The 17,585-nt window shown below is 40.4% G+C and overlaps 1 protein-coding gene across 1 annotated transcript; it reads right to left on the reverse strand.

The window, feature by feature from the left end:
- Positions 1-1,428: 1,428 nt before the first annotated feature.
- Positions 1,429-17,300, reverse strand: fbln7 (fibulin 7). Its single transcript, XM_079691055.1, has 8 exons — positions 16,954-17,300; positions 15,586-15,748; positions 13,055-13,231; positions 7,331-7,456; positions 7,117-7,254; positions 5,909-6,046; positions 5,351-5,489; positions 1,429-4,031 (listed from the first exon to the last, which is right to left on the reverse strand). Exons 1-8 carry the CDS (start codon positions 17,029-17,031, stop codon positions 3,659-3,661), a joined length of 1,332 nt encoding a protein of 443 aa, XP_079547181.1. The 5' UTR covers positions 17,032-17,300; the 3' UTR covers positions 1,429-3,658.
- Between the last annotated feature and the right edge of the window lie 285 nt (positions 17,301-17,585).

Raw genomic sequence — 17,585 nt, forward strand, 5'->3', positions numbered from 1 at the left:
CAACCTGCTACAGGAATCCATTCATTCTGAACAGCTTTCTTTGCAACCTGGCGTTTTTGTCTCTTTTTGTTATTTGTCTCAAAAATGAAAACAACGAGTGTCATTAATGTATAGCCTGTAATGTCAGGTTATAGGCAGCTTGAAAGTCAGAAACATTATAAAGGACATTCATTCTGCTTTGCCATACAGTGCCCTCACACATTTCTGGATTTCTTCCAAACATTTATCCCACATGAAAGATGATCCACAGGCGACCTCTCCCCTCTCCGGGATGAAATAAAAAAAAGTACAGCAAATTCCTCTCCAGTGCCTTTCATTCTGGACTAACACACCAGCAACACACACTTTTTTCTGTTTTGATGTGAATCCATTGATTCACTGCTGTTTCCCTTCAAAATGTTGTGTGGTTTTGTGATTTGAAATATATGCCAATTTCAAAAAGCATCTTAGCATTGAGAATTACCAAGGCAACAGATGGATCAGAGAATCAGATCAGAGAAATTCATTCAACAAATATACTAATATAAGCTTAATCACAATTGGTATTTACTGCAGGCCTCTGTATCTTTGTGTAAATCTACTCTACAGTATGTGTCTTTCTGTTATTTTTAGTGTGCACTCAACTAAAGAAGAAGCCTCTACAGAGAAATAAAGTTTCCACCCTTTGCCATTCAGACATGACTGTATATTTGTATATCACTCTCCAGCAAATGGCTTGTGTTATGTAGCTCAGGACTCTCCAGTTGTCTCTGGCAGTAATATATCCTTCCGCCTCCGAATGGATGAAACATGTGAACATCAAACAGCCTGAAACAAAGGCTGCAATGTGAGCCCTCCCGTTCTAGTTACTGAAGGAAACTACGCCTGCCACTAATGCACATTGTCATTCTCAGATCAGTGTGTACCGTTGAGGCATGTGTTTTGATTCTTACCATCCACTCTCTCCTGCAAGCATGTAGCTCTTCTGGCCCCTTTTATTGCAATTTTGAAACCCTGGATGGAGACGCGAGAGAAGGACAGAGTTAAGAGAACACATGTGGTGAACATTAGTCTCTTCTTTCTCTAACAAGTAGACACACTGAGATATGTTTCCCAAGTACAACAGTTACTGCTCCTTGTATAAAAGTTAAATCGGAATATTTTGAAACTCCTTTTCTAGAGAAATGCAGCTTTGACGTGTATTGTCTGTGAACTTCTGCCACAAGGATTATTTTATAAAAACAGACATTCTTCCTCTTCAACCTTTCATCCATTCAGTCAGGAACGTTTTTTTTATAGCCATCCAGCGTTCATTCATCAACTGTGAGTCGGTTTGAATTTCGCTTGTTAAAATTCACTCATAATGGATGAAGAATGAAAACAAGCACTGCCGCAAGGACATTTAATAGCACGCTGTTCACTGTCAAGTGAGGTAGATCTAACAAAAACTGAAATGTTAGACTGACTTTATTTCAGTTATGCAGAGACAATTAAAATTCCACTTAAATTGTGTAGTGCATTTGCCAAGCTTGCCAAATCATCTGTGATTTTGAATATAATGATTTCTGGGTTACATACAGAAAATGAGTAATACAGAAAATATGCCCAGCTACAGTATTGGATCTACTGTTTTAAAAGAAACTTTCTCAGTATAATGGATGATACCTTAAACAAGAAAGGCTAGTACAAAAACAAAACAAATATACAGTATACGATGGAAGATAAACATGTGGCGTACAGTATGTCACAATGTAAAAACCAATAATATTTCCAATAAATTAGAGCCTCAGGAGCACTAATGTCTCAGGGATTTATCATTAACAAAGCGAGGGCAGTGCATCAGCCCCGTGGCCAGACCCTGAGCTACACAGACATGATCTTTGATAGACATTCAAAAAATACCAACGTAAAGCAACAGCAATCTCAAAAAACATACTTCCATCCCTCCCAACCCATTCATTATGCTTCTGATGATTAGCTAGTTTTCATCCATTCAAACACACTCAGACAAACGTCATCAGTCAAAGCTCTTACTGACACTCCCCAAAGATGCATCTATGATCTGTTCTGCCGTATATTGCTATTCCTAATATAACTGTTAAATATTGGCTTGTCTAAGGAAGCCCTGAGAGGCAAGTAAGAAAAAGTGATTTTGACGGTAATGACTTAAGAAGAGGTGAAAAAAGTATCTACACTGGAAAACGCTGCTCCTGAATCAAGTAAAAACAATTATGAAAACAAGGTGTTTTCGCTTGTAATAAGTAAACAAATCTGCCAATAGAACAAGTAAACGTTTGCTTGGTAAGATTTTTTTTGAATTAAGATGGGATATTTAGATAAATAAGATCTTGTAATTAGCTGGGAAAACGTATTTTTACCAGAATCAGGAAATTATGTGTAAAAAAAATGAGCCAGAAATGCATTTAAGTTTTCTGATGTTTAGTTGGTGATGTTCCAACAAAAATGTGTTTCCTAAAATCAAGTAATAAATATTTCTTGAAAGAAGGTGATCCATCTTTCACAAATACCACAGCATCTTAAAAACCTTGTGACATGTCAAAAAAACTTAATCTGAGATACAGCTGAAAATAAATTTTCAAGAGTCTTTGACTTAAAAAGATACATGCATTGTCTAAGAACAAGACCCTGTATCTCACTGCATAGTTACTTCTTAAAGGTGGGGTAGGTAAGTTTGAGAAACCGGCTCGAGAGAAACTTTTTGTTATATTCCATGGAATGCTGTTAACATCCCGATAGCAATGAATATCTTAAATGCTTTGACAAAAAATCCAGACAAAAATGTCATCTGTGGAAGCCGTAGTACTGTAAAAAGCACAACATATCATCTGAGCCGGCCCAGCTAAAATAACTGCATGGCCTACCTGCCTGTCAGCCTTCCATCTGTGCACAAACTTATCTCGTGCCCTCATTGGTCATGTGCGCGTTCGTGTGTGTTGGAGGAGGGGCTCTGTAAGGAAGTGGCAGATTTGTTCCGGTTGTGTATTTTTAAATTCTAACTCTCTCGAGCTGGTTTCTCCAAAATTACCTACCCCACCTTTAAGTTATTATGTCTTATATCAGTTGTAAAAACACCGACAGAGATTATATGACTAGAAATAAGACCAATATACTTGGTAAGGTTTCGAGTTTTTACAGTGTTTTTCGTCTGTGCAACAGGTGAAATAAGTGTTGGCAGGTGAAAGTGTTGTAATACTTATTTTCTGGCCACAAGAGTCTGATCTGCAAAACTTGTTCCAAATTGGACTTAAAACAATGAAGTGTTCTAGAGAGAGTTCAAAATGTATCCACAAACTCTAATCATAAGAAACAATAATATGTGTTTTAAACTGATAAAACACAAAGTAGGGTAGTGGTGCATTTCAGCCTCTTGTTGCCAGGTGAATATTGGAAAAAAGTCATACATAGAAAAATGAACGTAGAAAGATTACATTGGCAACGCCTCTTTCACCTATTGTTAAGTCATAACCACATGGGCCTCCGTACCTGCCACTCTCACTATTGTGGTAATTGGCCACTGAACAAGTGTTGTCCTGCAACTGGCTACTCAGACAATTGAATTACGGATAAAGAAACAGTACCAGGAAACTCAGTTCTCATTACACTGCTCCGTGTTCTTCTTCACCTCGCCGTCTCGTCTTCGTCCATCTCCAGCTCTCTCTCAGAAGTTGTAAGGTGAAACCAGAATGTTAACCTTAGCCACATGCTTGGCCTGAAAGGTGCGGTCGCTGTACTCAGACATGTCCACGTCTATGCTGATCTCCTGCGGCCCCCGCAGCTGCTGGACCAGGATCAGCTCCCCGGTCTGCCTGTCTGAACGCTGCATGGCAAAGATACCTCTGGAGTTTCCGCCCACTATGCCGAAACGCAAGCTGTCGGGCCCGGTGCGACCTGGGGCGGAGGCGGTCGCCATACGGAAAAGAGTTGCAGGAGTCTGCAGGTTGGAGCTCAGAGACAGGTAGTGGAAGGACACGGTCTTAGGAGCCAGGTGGCAGGAGCGGCTGTCCATGGGGCAGGGGTTTCTCTCACACTGACTGCAGGACAGAAACACAGCCAGTATTAAGCAGGGGGCATTACAGGACAAAGTGGTACACATGTTCCACTCTCTGTGTGTTTGCCGGTTGTCATGCACATTTTGACACTGAGAAAACGATTATATAATTAATCCATCCCTGTGGGAAAGTGTTTATAGCGGTTTCTTTGAGACTGGAGAAGAGTGACACACCTACATACAGTACATATGAGCTCATGTGCCCTGAAGTCATCATAGATCTTAGCCGGCTGTGATTTTTTTCTTTAGGGCAGTACTTACAAACTCTTAAAAAACCTGCAAAACATTATTATGTTGAAATGGGGACACAGCTACTGTCTTACTCCATGTTGCCTTCTCCCCTTGTTGTGTCCCATTTATCCATTCCTTTGACTGGCAGTGGAGCGGTGTTTCACCACGTTGATGGTTCAGTAGAAGCAAACAGAGTTTTGTTTCATGCTCTTAAATCAGGCAGCTTGCTGATGATTGGCAAATAGGAAGAGGGATGTTGTAATGTCTCCTAACATTTGGCCAGGACACAGATATTGTACATGGGTATTAAGAGGGAAAAAATGGTATCTAGGGAAGTTGGGCTGTCAGAAAGGATTTACTTCACTATGGTAGGGCTATAACTCTTGTGTTTTATTGATATAATTTATTGCTGGAATTAAGTCTAGAGGCATCACTACAACAAAGTCAGACCATGAGTAGTAAACAGATTAGCTCTAATATCTAAAGCACAGTTTTTGATAGTAAATCTGAAAGTGAGATTTCACTGCATGGAAATACTGTAACAACACAACTAAGGCAAATCGCAAAAAAGGAAGTAGGTTTGTAAACTGTGATGAATGTTAAAAACTGTTTTAGTGATGGTTTTATAGGCAGCCCTCAATTTCTCTCAGGAAAAAAAGGTTAACTTGACATTGAAATGGCTGCATTGCCAGAACTCAGAGGTTACCATGGTGAGTTTTATGTTATTTCTTCCAACATCAATGACGGCCAAAACTAAGTCCCAAGTTGTCTAAAACATGAATTTCCCTTTTCATGGTTCATCTGGAGAACTCTGAGGCTGTGTGTGTTGATACATGTATCTCAACTTCACTGTCATGGATCACTGACCATGACCCTGAACACAACAAAGGTCCCAAAATGGGGTCAAAATGTCCTCCAGGAGCCCATACGTTTCTGACAGCATCTAATTTACTACGCAAAAGATACATTTAAACTTGGTGAGAATTTTCTGCTCACACATGGAAGATTTTTTTATATAGCTTTTCCCTTGTATAAAAAATGACAAAGAAACACTGGGGTGTATCCACTTACAAGGGAGATGTCTTGACGTAGCTGATGTTGCCATGAGAACGGGGACACTCTGGGTTGACACACTGAAAGCCTCCCCCCATGTTGATACAAGTTGTCCCTCGGCTACAGTTGTGCTGCTGGCTCAAACACTCGTCCACATCTGGAAGAAAAAACAGCAGAGCCGTGTAAGAAGGAGAAGCGGGGAGAGAGGCTTGCCAGACTGACGCTCTGCTTCCTGGTTACCACAGTCTGAGCTGGGGGGTGCTGTGCTACGATTGTTTATTTGGTTTTTTAGTTTAGTCTCCCCCAAACGCCTCATGTCCTAAAGATCCCTTTCTTCTGGGAAACGGTGAGGTCATTTATTCCACTGGCAAGCTTTGCGAGCTTCAGGGGTGCAAATGAAAGTGGTAACGGGGTTTTTGGGCCAACAGACACTTCTCCTCTGCAGGAACTCAAAGCTCTGCAGCTTCTCGTCTCTCTCAGACACAGGTATTCCTCTCTGGAGCTACATACCCATGCAGATCTGCAGCCAGCGCTCTGTGAATGAGCCTTTGTCCTCTGTTCCCTCTTGTCACTCACCCTCACAGCTCCGCCTGTCTGCAAGCAACTTGTAGCCGCTAGGGCAGGAGCAGCGGTACGAGCCCGGGACATTCACACACTCGTGGACGCACAGCTTCCCTCCTTGGTCCAACCGGTACACTTCGCATTCGTTTACATCTGTCAGGAAACAGACAAAGAAATGCATAACTTAAAAATGCATCACATGACCAAGCCAAAGTGCACATGAGACCAACTAAGAGGATGCAGAGTTTAAAGGTCCCCTATTATACTGTTTTTCATCAATATATTATTGTTCTCAGATATATACAAAACTTTTCTCTGAAGTGTTTGGCTCGAAATACCAAACAGATCATGCATTGTAGCATCCCATAATCACCTCTGTTTCAGCCCTGTTTCAAAAGTGCTCATTCTCTGTCTGTTACTTTAGATGAAAACAAGGAGCCCCTCCCCACACCCCTCTGAGAGATATTTGGTTAAAAAACACACAATGGTGCTCTAGGAGGAGATTCAGATAAGGTGGGGGAGGGTGTTACCTTGGTTGGTTATTGGCTAATGGTTACACAAGCCAAAAAAACGTTATGACATCATAAAGTGGCCAATGTCTGATCAGCTCATTTTCAGACAGGATTTTATATAAATGGATCAGGAAAAAAAGCGAGAGAATCTTTTTTCCTGCAACTTTCTAAATCTCTTTCCACAGAGAGGACACATGTTTATGTATATAAGAAAAAAGTGGATTATGCATAATAGGTGACCTTTAAGGTTTAAATGATGATATACCTCATACATTGTACAGTTTACAACACACTTTGTTTCTCATGTTGTCGTCAGTATTTAAGTCCCTTTGTTTTGCCCTCAGAGCGTATTGGACATAAACACATTTCAGACAGCTGCATTTCGAACTCTTACTCAACCAATTACATCTTAAAAGCAAACTGAACTGTGACCTAAATTGATGCTAATCAGCTTGTGAACACCCGAGAGGATTATTTTGTTTGTCACAGACTGGCTCCACAGATTACTCTCATTTGTAGCCGTATTAATCAGTAGTGGAGTATCTTTTCGGCAGTAAAATGCCTACTGGCCTGCTATGTGCCCTGCTGAGGTGTTGTTTAGCAGGGCACCAGCTCGAGGGAACTGCTCTTTAGCTGACCTTGCTTCCCTGTGAGGAGGAGTTGCGAAAAGAGAATTTCCCTACAGGGATCAATTAAGTAATTACGGCTCACCCTGACAGATACTGTTGTCAGAGGTGCCACTCATGTGGAAGCCTGCATCACAGCTGCAGTGTTGGGCTTGGTTCACTTGGGCGCAGCGAGGTCTCCGGCTGAATGCTGGATCGTTCATGACGCTCCACTCAGGTGGTGCTGCATTAGGGCGGAAATAGGGAAGTTGAATACCTGTGCTAAAACATGATCTGGAGATGAACACATTGTTACCGACCTGTCTGTGTTTGGTGCTGACAGTGAGAGCCACTCCAGTTCTGGGCGCAGATGCATTTGTATTGGTTAACACCTTCCACGCAGGTACCTCCATTTTGGCAGGGATTACTTTCACATTCACTTATATCTGTGGGTGTAGAAGAAAAGATTATCACTGTGCTCAGCTTCATCTGAACCTTTCCATCAAATTGATGCAAACAGAGCAAAGGCACAACAGTTGCAATTTTGGAGTTCCTTCTCAGACAGAACTTCCTATGATAAAAACATATTAATTTGATGCTTCCTTTTATATTGATTTCACAGTTCCTAAATTAATCTTTAAGGCCTTTCTAAAGTTGTAAATCAGTCAGATTCTGTAAACCATGACAACATAAAGAAGACTTAGTTTATAGATGTTTTTAAATAACGTAGTTTTTTGAAAAATTAAACATAATGGTTGGCTACAAACAGCAAAAGCGCAAGATTAGGTCCGGAAAGTAAAAGAAAAAAGAAACACATAAAGAAGCCGTGTAAGCCTTTCCTTTCTACCTCCCATCCATGTAGTGGCAATGAGTGTCCACCCAGTTTGATAGCTGATACTTAAGAATGAGGGACTGGTACTGTCATTATGGGCACAGTAAGTCAGTGAAGCCCTTTTATGTGTTCCATTTGTGGAACATTTGTAGTTATCTTCATGACATATAATGGGGATAACTATTAAAGTGCCTTTTGCAAAGTTGCAATTGGTTGGTTATAGTCTGTTTTACTCATCACACGGGAATAAAGTTATTAATGCCTTGTTTTTTAGATTTGAGGGGTTTTCTTTCTGCAAAACCAACAGCTGTGAAATACAGCATTCTCAATAACTTCCCATAAAACAATTTGTAAAGGTTTAGAGCAATCCTACTCATGTTTCATACATATTCATTCACACTCATTAAACCTCCTGTTGTGTTCGTTTTCCCCCCCTTACTTTGGTGTTCCCGGTCAAATTTGACCGGTCCTATTTTAAATGCTCTTATATTAACAAAAAAACCCTGAATCAAACAGTAAACAATGTATCAGACTACTGCTATACATGAAAAACTGCAGTAAATTCACAAAGAATAATCTCTCTGACAGATAACAGTCAAATTGGTCGCCTACTCATTGTGCTCACGGAGTAAAATGAAAGCAAGGCAAACATTTAATTATATATGATACATTGTTTAGTCTGCCAGGTGTGGTTCACGTGGGGGGATGGGCACATAAGAGCGGGAAACGCACCAAAATGGTGTGTGTGTGTGTGTGTGTGTGTGTGTGTGTGTGTGTTTGTGTGTGTGTGTGTGTGTGTGTGTGTGTGTGTGTGTGTGTGTGTGTGTGTGTGTGTGTGTGTGTGTGTGTGGGGACCTAAATCTGTTTACACAGTCACGTGTGGGGACTCGCCTCCCTAGGACAAAATGGAGGTCCCCATGTGGGGAATCATTCATTTTAGGGTGAAGACTTGGTTAGGGTTAGGGTAAGGGTAAGGGTAAGGGTTAGGGTTAGGGTTAGGGTTAGGCATGTGTTGGTTATAGTCAGGGCCGGCCCTGAACAATTTGCTGTCTGGGCTTAGAAACAATAGGCCACAGATAAGACTCTACATTGATTGGTTAATGAGTGATCTATACTTTATACATACATAGATGTCCTGCGTGTTTTTTAGTTATAAGTAATTTACCCAGCTTCTAGCCATAACCAACATTTCTGTACTCCCTTTTACAAACGATTTAAACCAATTTGTTGGTGGCAGCAGTGACTCGGGTATAACTCATGACACTGGTATGCACTCATCTTTATTATTTACAGTTGTGATTGAGTAGTTTTACCAGCAGGTAGCATGATTGCTGCACAGGAAGGTTAGCTGAGTTAATATTGTGTGCTCTTTATCTTAAAAGTGTTGCATAGATTATATCCTACAAAAAAGACATTGAAGACATATGCATATATATATTATTGTTAAGTCTGCCAGGTGCGTGGTTTACCACTCATGGTTACCCATTCATTTTTTTATGGCGGTCATTTTGTCATACAAAATACTAGATATCATTGTTCAGCTGTTCTTTTATGATTTTAATATTTAGTTTACTCTATTAATAACCCTCCTGTTGTGTTCCGGTCAAATCTGACCGATTTACTACTTTCATCACTCATAACTTTTGTGTTTTACATTTGGTTGCATCAAAGCTTTATGATATCCTCCAGTAGACATTTGAACATAGACAATTGCTGATAAAAAATGACCACCACAAGATATAATCCATCAGATCCATCAACACACACACCAGACCCCCAGGCCCTCCCCTTTGACGTTCCTGCCCTCCCCCAATAAACACGTTTTTTTATTATTTATAAAAATAAAATGATTTAAAATGTTTTTATTATAAATAAACTGAACTTTAATGCTACGATGTATTTGATGTCAGATAGTAATATAAGAGTAATAAATGAAAAACAGGTGTGAAATACTACATGACAGTAAAACAAGAATACAGTTTGAAAGGGGAGTGATTAGTAAAATATCCATAAAGAAAAGGAAAATCTGTTTACAGTTCTGTTTCATATGGGTGTTGAGAGATGTATCCATATATCTCTTAATTTTGCTCTCAAAGTTCACCAGATTGATGCTTATAACTTCAATATTAAAAAAAAAAATATTCCCGAAGGAGCATGCGCCCGGACCCCCCTAGAGGAGGTTGGGTCCACCCCGCACTTAAAAAAAATAGCACTTTACCCCTGGTTACACCTATATGCCGTGAGCTGATTATCGAGCCTTCGTTGTAACTGTCGCAGGTACACTGTGTATGTGCGTGTGGGGAGTGTTGCAGTAGAACATTCCACTGTAGCGCCGGTACATTAATGGGAAACCCTACATGTTTGAGCACCCTCTATGAAACGTCAAGCTACCCCACAGCACCCCCAAAAGAAAATCTCTGGCGTTGACACTGGATGCGGCACATTCCGGTTTTGTGTGCCCTCCCATGAAAATCATATGCCTTCTCTGTAGATTTGTTCTGGCGCCGGGTCTAACACACACACACACACGCACACGCACGTGCGCACGCACACACACACACACACACACACACACACACACACACACACACACACACACACACACACACACACACACACACACACACACACACACACACACACATACACACACACACACACACACACACACACACACACACACACACACACACACATACCATGTATACATCACTTCAGGGGACATTACATTGATTTATATGCATTTCCTGGAGACTTATCCTAACCTTAACCATAACTAGGGCCGGCCCTCGGCATTGGCAGTATAGGCGAATGCTAAGGGGACATCAACCCATAGGGGGCGCCGAAAATTGAAAAAAATAAAATAAAAAAGTTAGAAATTAAAAAATATATATTTTTAAATTTCAGAACACAATTTCCCGATTTTGGATCAACAAAGTACATATTATTATCTTATACCAACAGAACTACGCATATATTGCATACAGCGCCCATAAACTATGGCACACACCCCCAAAAAAAATCTAATTGAACTGCCCCAGCCCCAGTAAAAACCAGAAGTTTATGTGAAATTGTTCTTTTATTGAAATAATGGTTTTAGTGTGCAATTATAGGTTTTAATTTTGTATTTGTGTTAATTTAACATAAACCAAACTCCCAAAAAACATATACAGCTTCTGTGTGCTTTTATTAACATTGGAATTTACTGTGTAAAGGTCCTCGGGGGGGAGAGCTTTAGAGAACTCTCTCCTGAAAGACTGAGCGGCTCTGATAACCTCAGCTCAGTGAAGTAAAGGCACACCTTTATATGATCATTATAGCTATAAAAAAATAAGAGAATAGATGAAAAACAGGTATAAAATACTATATGACAGTAAAAAAAAGTTGTTATTAATAAACAAGAATACAGTTTGAAAGGGGAGTGATTTGTAAAATATCCATAAAGAAAAATAAAATCTGCTTGCAGTTCTGTTTCATATGGGTGTTGAGAGATGTATCCATAGATTTCCTAATGTTGCTCTCAAAGTGCACCAGATTGATGCTTTTAACTTCAATATTAAAAAAAAAGTCTTCCCGGGGGTGCATGCCCCTGGACCCCCCTAGAGGAGGTGAGGTCCCCCCCTCACTTAAATCATGTTCAAATGGATAGGATACTAAATAGAGCTGCACACATCTTGTGTCCATATCTTTCTGTTTTCTCATGCCACAACCGTGCATGTGCGAGTGATAGAGCGAGTCATAGTGAGTGTCTGCATTTTTTTGGGGGGGGGGGGGACGCCAGCTAAAATCTTGCCTAGCAGAGGATGATAAACCTGTAGTCCAAAAATGCTAAGTGTTGACATTAACAGAAGGTAGGAAAGGTAGGAAGGACAGCACATCTTATGATCTTTGTTTCTGTACTCAGTGGTGTTGTGCAGATGTTCAAATGATGAAGCAGCCTCTGCTCTCTGAGGCCACAGTATACTGGATGACAACCAATCCCTTTAATGTTTATTTGGTTCCCTCAGGGGCCACCACATGTCCATAACATGAAAAGACCCACTTCACTCTGCTAGATATTTTTAAATTCTTCCTAACTTTAAAGTTTTCACACTCGGTCAATACTGCTTTTTTAAGCATGACTAAATTTAGACCCATCATGCGGGGCTGAAAAACACGAACAGGGATAATACTGTGCAGAGTTGAGCCTTCTCGTGTTGTTTTAACCATGAAGGTCAATAAACGTATGCACATGTTCAACTGAGTGCGCCACTTGGAATTTCTGGAAGAATGCCACCAGCACAGGCTATCAATAGCATGCCTGGCATACTTCTGTGCTATCAGACCATGGTATGGGCATAACGTCTGGACCTAACCCCGTCCAGTGGGACCGCTGTCAAAGAGCGGGGGGAAACATGAGCAAGAGAGGTAGGGTTTATCTTACAGTAGCCCCAACACTGCTGTTCATGAGGAGCAGAGACCTGGAGGGAAAGGCACCCCACAGTGGAATGCAGTACAGGTGTTTTTCTGTGTTCGGAGACATTTAATGCCATTTTAACGAGGGCTTCATTCAGTACACCGAGGAGCTCCAGCCACTCTAAAGAATGCCTCTTTTCTTTGCCTGTTATCTGTGTGTGTGTGTGTGTGTGTGTGTGTGTGTGTGTGTGTGTGTGTGTGTGTGCGTGCGTGCGTGCGTGCGTGCGTGCGTGCGTGCGTGCGTGCGTGCGTGTGTGTGTGTGGAGCTCAGTTCGGCTTTTGGGCTGATGTGTCTTTCAGCCTGGCATTCAGACACTGCGGAGAAAAGGTTGTCCTAATCTATTGTGGGGGTTTCTGCCCCACTGTGAATAATGCACAGACATTGCTGGTGGTGGCCCAAAAACATGTTGTGTTTGTGTGTATGTGAAGAAACTTGTTGGGGTGGAAAGCTTCTGAAAATATACCAAAGTGACACTGCATTCCTTGTAGGAATCAAATGTAAGACTGCTCTCACACGGTAAAACTGTGGATTTGAGCCTAGCTGGGAAAAAAGTGTATTGAAAAAGTGTAAATTTGAACTGGGAAGACATTGTTACCATACAGTACATGCTGTGTGTGGACTGGGGGCACTTTGTTTCCTTCTCTGTTTTTCTCATGTGTATTTGTCTAAGGAAAACATGCTATTTTGCTTAAAGAAACCAGGGGAAAAGGAGAATAAGGCAGGGTAATATGCGAGGAATTCCTGGGTCTTGCTCACCTTTACAGATAGCACTGATCCCCGTCCAGGTGCCGTTATCCCGGCAGGCCCGCGTAGCAGAGCCAACAAGACGGTATCCCTGGGAACAAGTGAAGTGGACCTCATGTCCGACAAAGTACTTTGAGCCGAACTTTGTTCCGTGAGCAGGGGCTTCCAGAGAGGGGCAGGTGGTTGGAGCTGTGGGAGAGAGAAAGAGAGCACAAGAGGAAGGCCGGTCACATGTGGAGTAAGCTTCCCGAACATCCTCTGGCATTCCCTGCCTGGGGATATACACGTGTCGCTGGGCACTTCACAGCCTTCATGGGAGAGGACGATTAAAATGCCTCATTCAGAGTCCACCAGCACAGCAACGGCCATTTTTATGAGTCAGAATTTCACCAGCAGCCAAATGTTATGCTATTTTGCATGCTCTGGAAAATGTAAGGCTTGTATAATATGGAACATAAGTACATTACGTAACATTGTAGGATTTATGCTTTATCCCAATGTATGTTTCCTATTCCTTTAACCTCAAGAGAAAACAAATGTCAGTAAAGTTTAGAAACTGTGTAATAGGCCAATCTTGCATGGCCAAACCTCCATTATGTCCAGCTTGTGTTTGCAGGGGGATGTAAGCCCCTTGTGTATTTTCCTGACAAATCTGTGTGTTAAGGTTTGAGCATTTTGTCACAGCTGTATAAGATAAATGTGTGAGATACGTCTTTGATATGTATTGTATATAAGGAAAAAATATGCAGTGGAAAAAAGGCTCACAACAAATGTTGAGAAGTACTGAATTAAGAAGGGGAAGGCTGCCAAAACGTTATTTGTACCACATCGTAATCAAATTTAGAGTTTCAGAGATTAATCTTTAAAGTACATTTTCCTAAATAATGGCAGGAAAAAGGGTAATTCTCTTTTCTCTGTAGTGAAGGATATTAAAATATGTTTGGGTTTTGGACTGAAAGCACAAGACATTGAAAGCCATCATCTTGGAATTTGAGGAACAGGGACTAACATTTTTCACTGTTTTCTGCGATTTCCAAAAAGATTTATCAGGGAAAAACAATCTGCAGATTACTCAATAACAAAAAAATATGTGCATGTTCCAGCCTTATTAGAATCAATATTACTTTACCGATTCCTATTTGTAACTTTATCTCAATCAAAAATGTATTTCATTTAAATGAGGATTTGGGATTCTATTCCTGATCAGAGCAAATAAAATGGATAGTGCCATATTTTCTCATGTGTCTTTTTATTTTGTTGAGCCTTTATTAGTGTAAATGTAAAAATATCAGCTTCCTCCTGTCTGGCCAAGTACTCTCCAGAGTTATGGACTGAACTGATCCATCACTAACAAATTGGCCTCAGTGTCTGCTGCCAAACAACACAATTCCACAAATCCACTTCCCCTGTCAAGTGCCCAAAAATATGTAACTGAGATGACCTTGCACTGTTGGATGAATATATAATCCCATAAGAAGCCATGTTAACTTCAAACGATTTAATGTTCCCATAATGTTTTAAATGTGATACATATAAATCTTCTGTTGCCTTTGAGTGAGTAATCAATCACTGAATTACTGAACAAAACCTCAGTCATAATGCATGTGAAACTTTATACAGCATTGATTGCAAATGAAATGAAATGAATGCTCGATCAGTGAACTCTGTCTGAGAAGATAAATTCATAACATATTCCGTAAAAGGACCAAGTACTTAACTTCCAAACAATCTTGTATCTTATGCCTATCACCAGATATTGTGATTTTACAGCATACGCATTAGGAATGTGTTTTAATTATGTCTTACCAAATAAATGTCGTACAGTAACTAACCATAAAGTTATATCCGAATGGCATTGTTTACATACCAAATACCTCAAATAAATCAAAGTATTCCTGCCTGAACATATTCCCAAAAAAATTTAAGAAGTTAGCATATCCCATATTTCCAAGTCAAGGAGGACAAAACACTCACATTTCACTTATTTATTTGGCCATCATCACTATGTGAAATGGACTTGGAAATCTGGTATGTTTTCACAATGTTTGAAATGTTATTATTAGATTTTGGGTTGAGCACTCCATAGAGAACACCATTATTGAAGGGCATCCTCCTTTTCCAACACACATTTCTCAAATGATTATTTGTTATGTCAAACAAGCAGAATGGTAAATTATATGTAAAAAGATACAGCTAGTCATCAAGCATTCTTTTTTTAGTTCTGTGAATACAAAAACACTCATTATTTGTATTGATTTAACTAAGCAATATGACAAATGTTCAAGAATGATATATTTAACTATTTCTACCTTGTTACCTTATTGTAAAATGGTAGATCTAACAGATTGAAATCATCTGTTTTATGTACAGTGTTTTTTACTTTCAATGGGAAATTATGGATTGATGTTTAGCTGCTTCAGTGTAATGGTTGTGCATGCATCCTACTTTGGGAAGTCAAACTATCTGCTTAGAAAAAAGCCTTCAAAGATAAAAAATGATGATGATTATGATAACTAGGGTGATTAGGGTAGTGTTGTTCTCACCGGCTGTCTGGTCCGCTTGAGGTAACTTGGAGACCGAGTTCTGAAGTGTCGCCAGCTTTGACTTCATGATCCTGAGGCCCTCGGTGAATCTCATCTCCTGGCCTTTCAGAAACTTCTCCATCTGACGGAGCACCCCGACCACCTGGTGCTTATCCATGCACGTCTGCGGACAAAGAATGAGCACTATGACCAAGTTATTTTAAAAATACTATATTAACAAAACATTTCAAAATGCAATGACTTTCTAACAACATAAAGTGCATGAATAAAGGTCCCAAAGTTCCCATCAGTTTAATGATTATATAATATAAAACATGATATATGGATGAACATTAATGTGCAGCTGTCGAGTATGATGCAATTGAAATCCACCGTATTAGTGTACACAAGGTGGTTAGGGTTACAAAGAGTTTACATTGATATTAAAATGCATAACACATTTATTTTACCAGGGATTCTTTTACAAAAAACTACATTTGCACTCCACTTTTTTTCCACTAAACCTAATGGCACTCACATGTGAGATAATCTAAGCTCACCATCTCTCTTCTGCTCTCCCTCAGCCCTTTCCACTTGCTATCACAACTGTAGTGGCAGACACAGCTGGACCAAAGCTGTCTGGCAGATGTCAGTGGGACTTAAGTCCAAAATGCTATTCCTCTATATATTTTGCATGGTGGGAAGGCACATGTTCATTGGATAATGTTGAATGGGCAGACTCAAAATAGCATTGGTGCCATTAGCAGTTACTTGAGTGAGAAAGCTTGTCAAGCCATTACACAGTTCCTCAGAGAAAGTGCCTCTAATCCTTTCAGGAGGGTTTATTAATCACATGCTCATTGGAACAATTTCTCTGTGCAGCATACCTTAAATTCCTGCACCGGTAATTGGAGGATCATCGACAATAACAACTTCATTACATTACAATTCAGTTTGCACAGCGGTTGAACCTGTGCAGAAAAGAGAAGGCTTTGTCTTTTTACCTGCCTCAGGCAAAAAGGGAAATGCCCCCAGCTGACAGGACATGAGAGAACTCACATCTGGATACTACAAAGGAAGTTTTTTGGAAAAGCAGATCCAGTAATTTCTCCAATGGAACACATGTGACCAACATTGCAAATCTTAAAATCTCGCATAATCACAATAACAGCTGGATAAAGTGTAGGACAGTACAACACACGCAGAAAATGGTGGTTGGTGTCACTTGTTATAGATTAATAGGATTAAGATATTAAGGTGATCCTCAAATAAATATTTCCCAAATGTGGTTACCTCAGATTTTAAGATTTGATAACATGCTTTATTGAGCAAGTCTGACCTGACGACAGATCTTCTTGGACAAAGAGTTGTCACTAAAGTAACTCTTACCTGAACGGAAGCATGGCCACCCTGGATAGCTGTCAAACACAGCAAAAGCAAACACCTGCGTCGAAAAGAGAGTGCCATCTCTGAAAGTCCAGTTTATTACTGTAGCCTACTTTTATAAAAGTAATACTCCTTTGCTGGTGTTTTCCAAACTTGATAGAGCTTCGATAAAATCCCCCAAACAGTGATCTCTCGGGAGGTTCTGTCCTCGGCTGCTTTCCAGAGTTTGGGGGATGCTCATCAGGTGTCTGACACAGAGATGCGCTCCCTTCTCTTTATCTGCGCTCTGGAACAGTTCAGCCTCTGAGCTCTGCACGCCTGCAGAAGGAATCCCTCCCACCGAGATACTCCCAAACATTGTGCGATTTTCTCCTTACATCTCTCTGTTGCTGTCAATGACACTGTAGAGTTGGCTGAAGGCTATAGCTCAAGTGGGATAGCCTATGACCTTAATTGTTTGTTTGCTTGGCCACAAAGGGTAACAAATCAATAATAATTAATTTTTTAATACAAACTCACATGACAGGATGTCTTCCGGATAAGATATTCATTGCAATATTATGATAAATAACACGACGTTAGCAGTCGCTCTGAGTGACAAAGACGGTTAGACACATCTAAAATGACCTATTCTC

This window comes from Notothenia rossii, assembly GCF_949606895.1.
Source record: "Notothenia rossii genome assembly, chromosome: 6".
NCBI classification, from domain to species: Eukaryota; Metazoa; Chordata; class Actinopteri; order Perciformes; family Nototheniidae; genus Notothenia; species Notothenia rossii.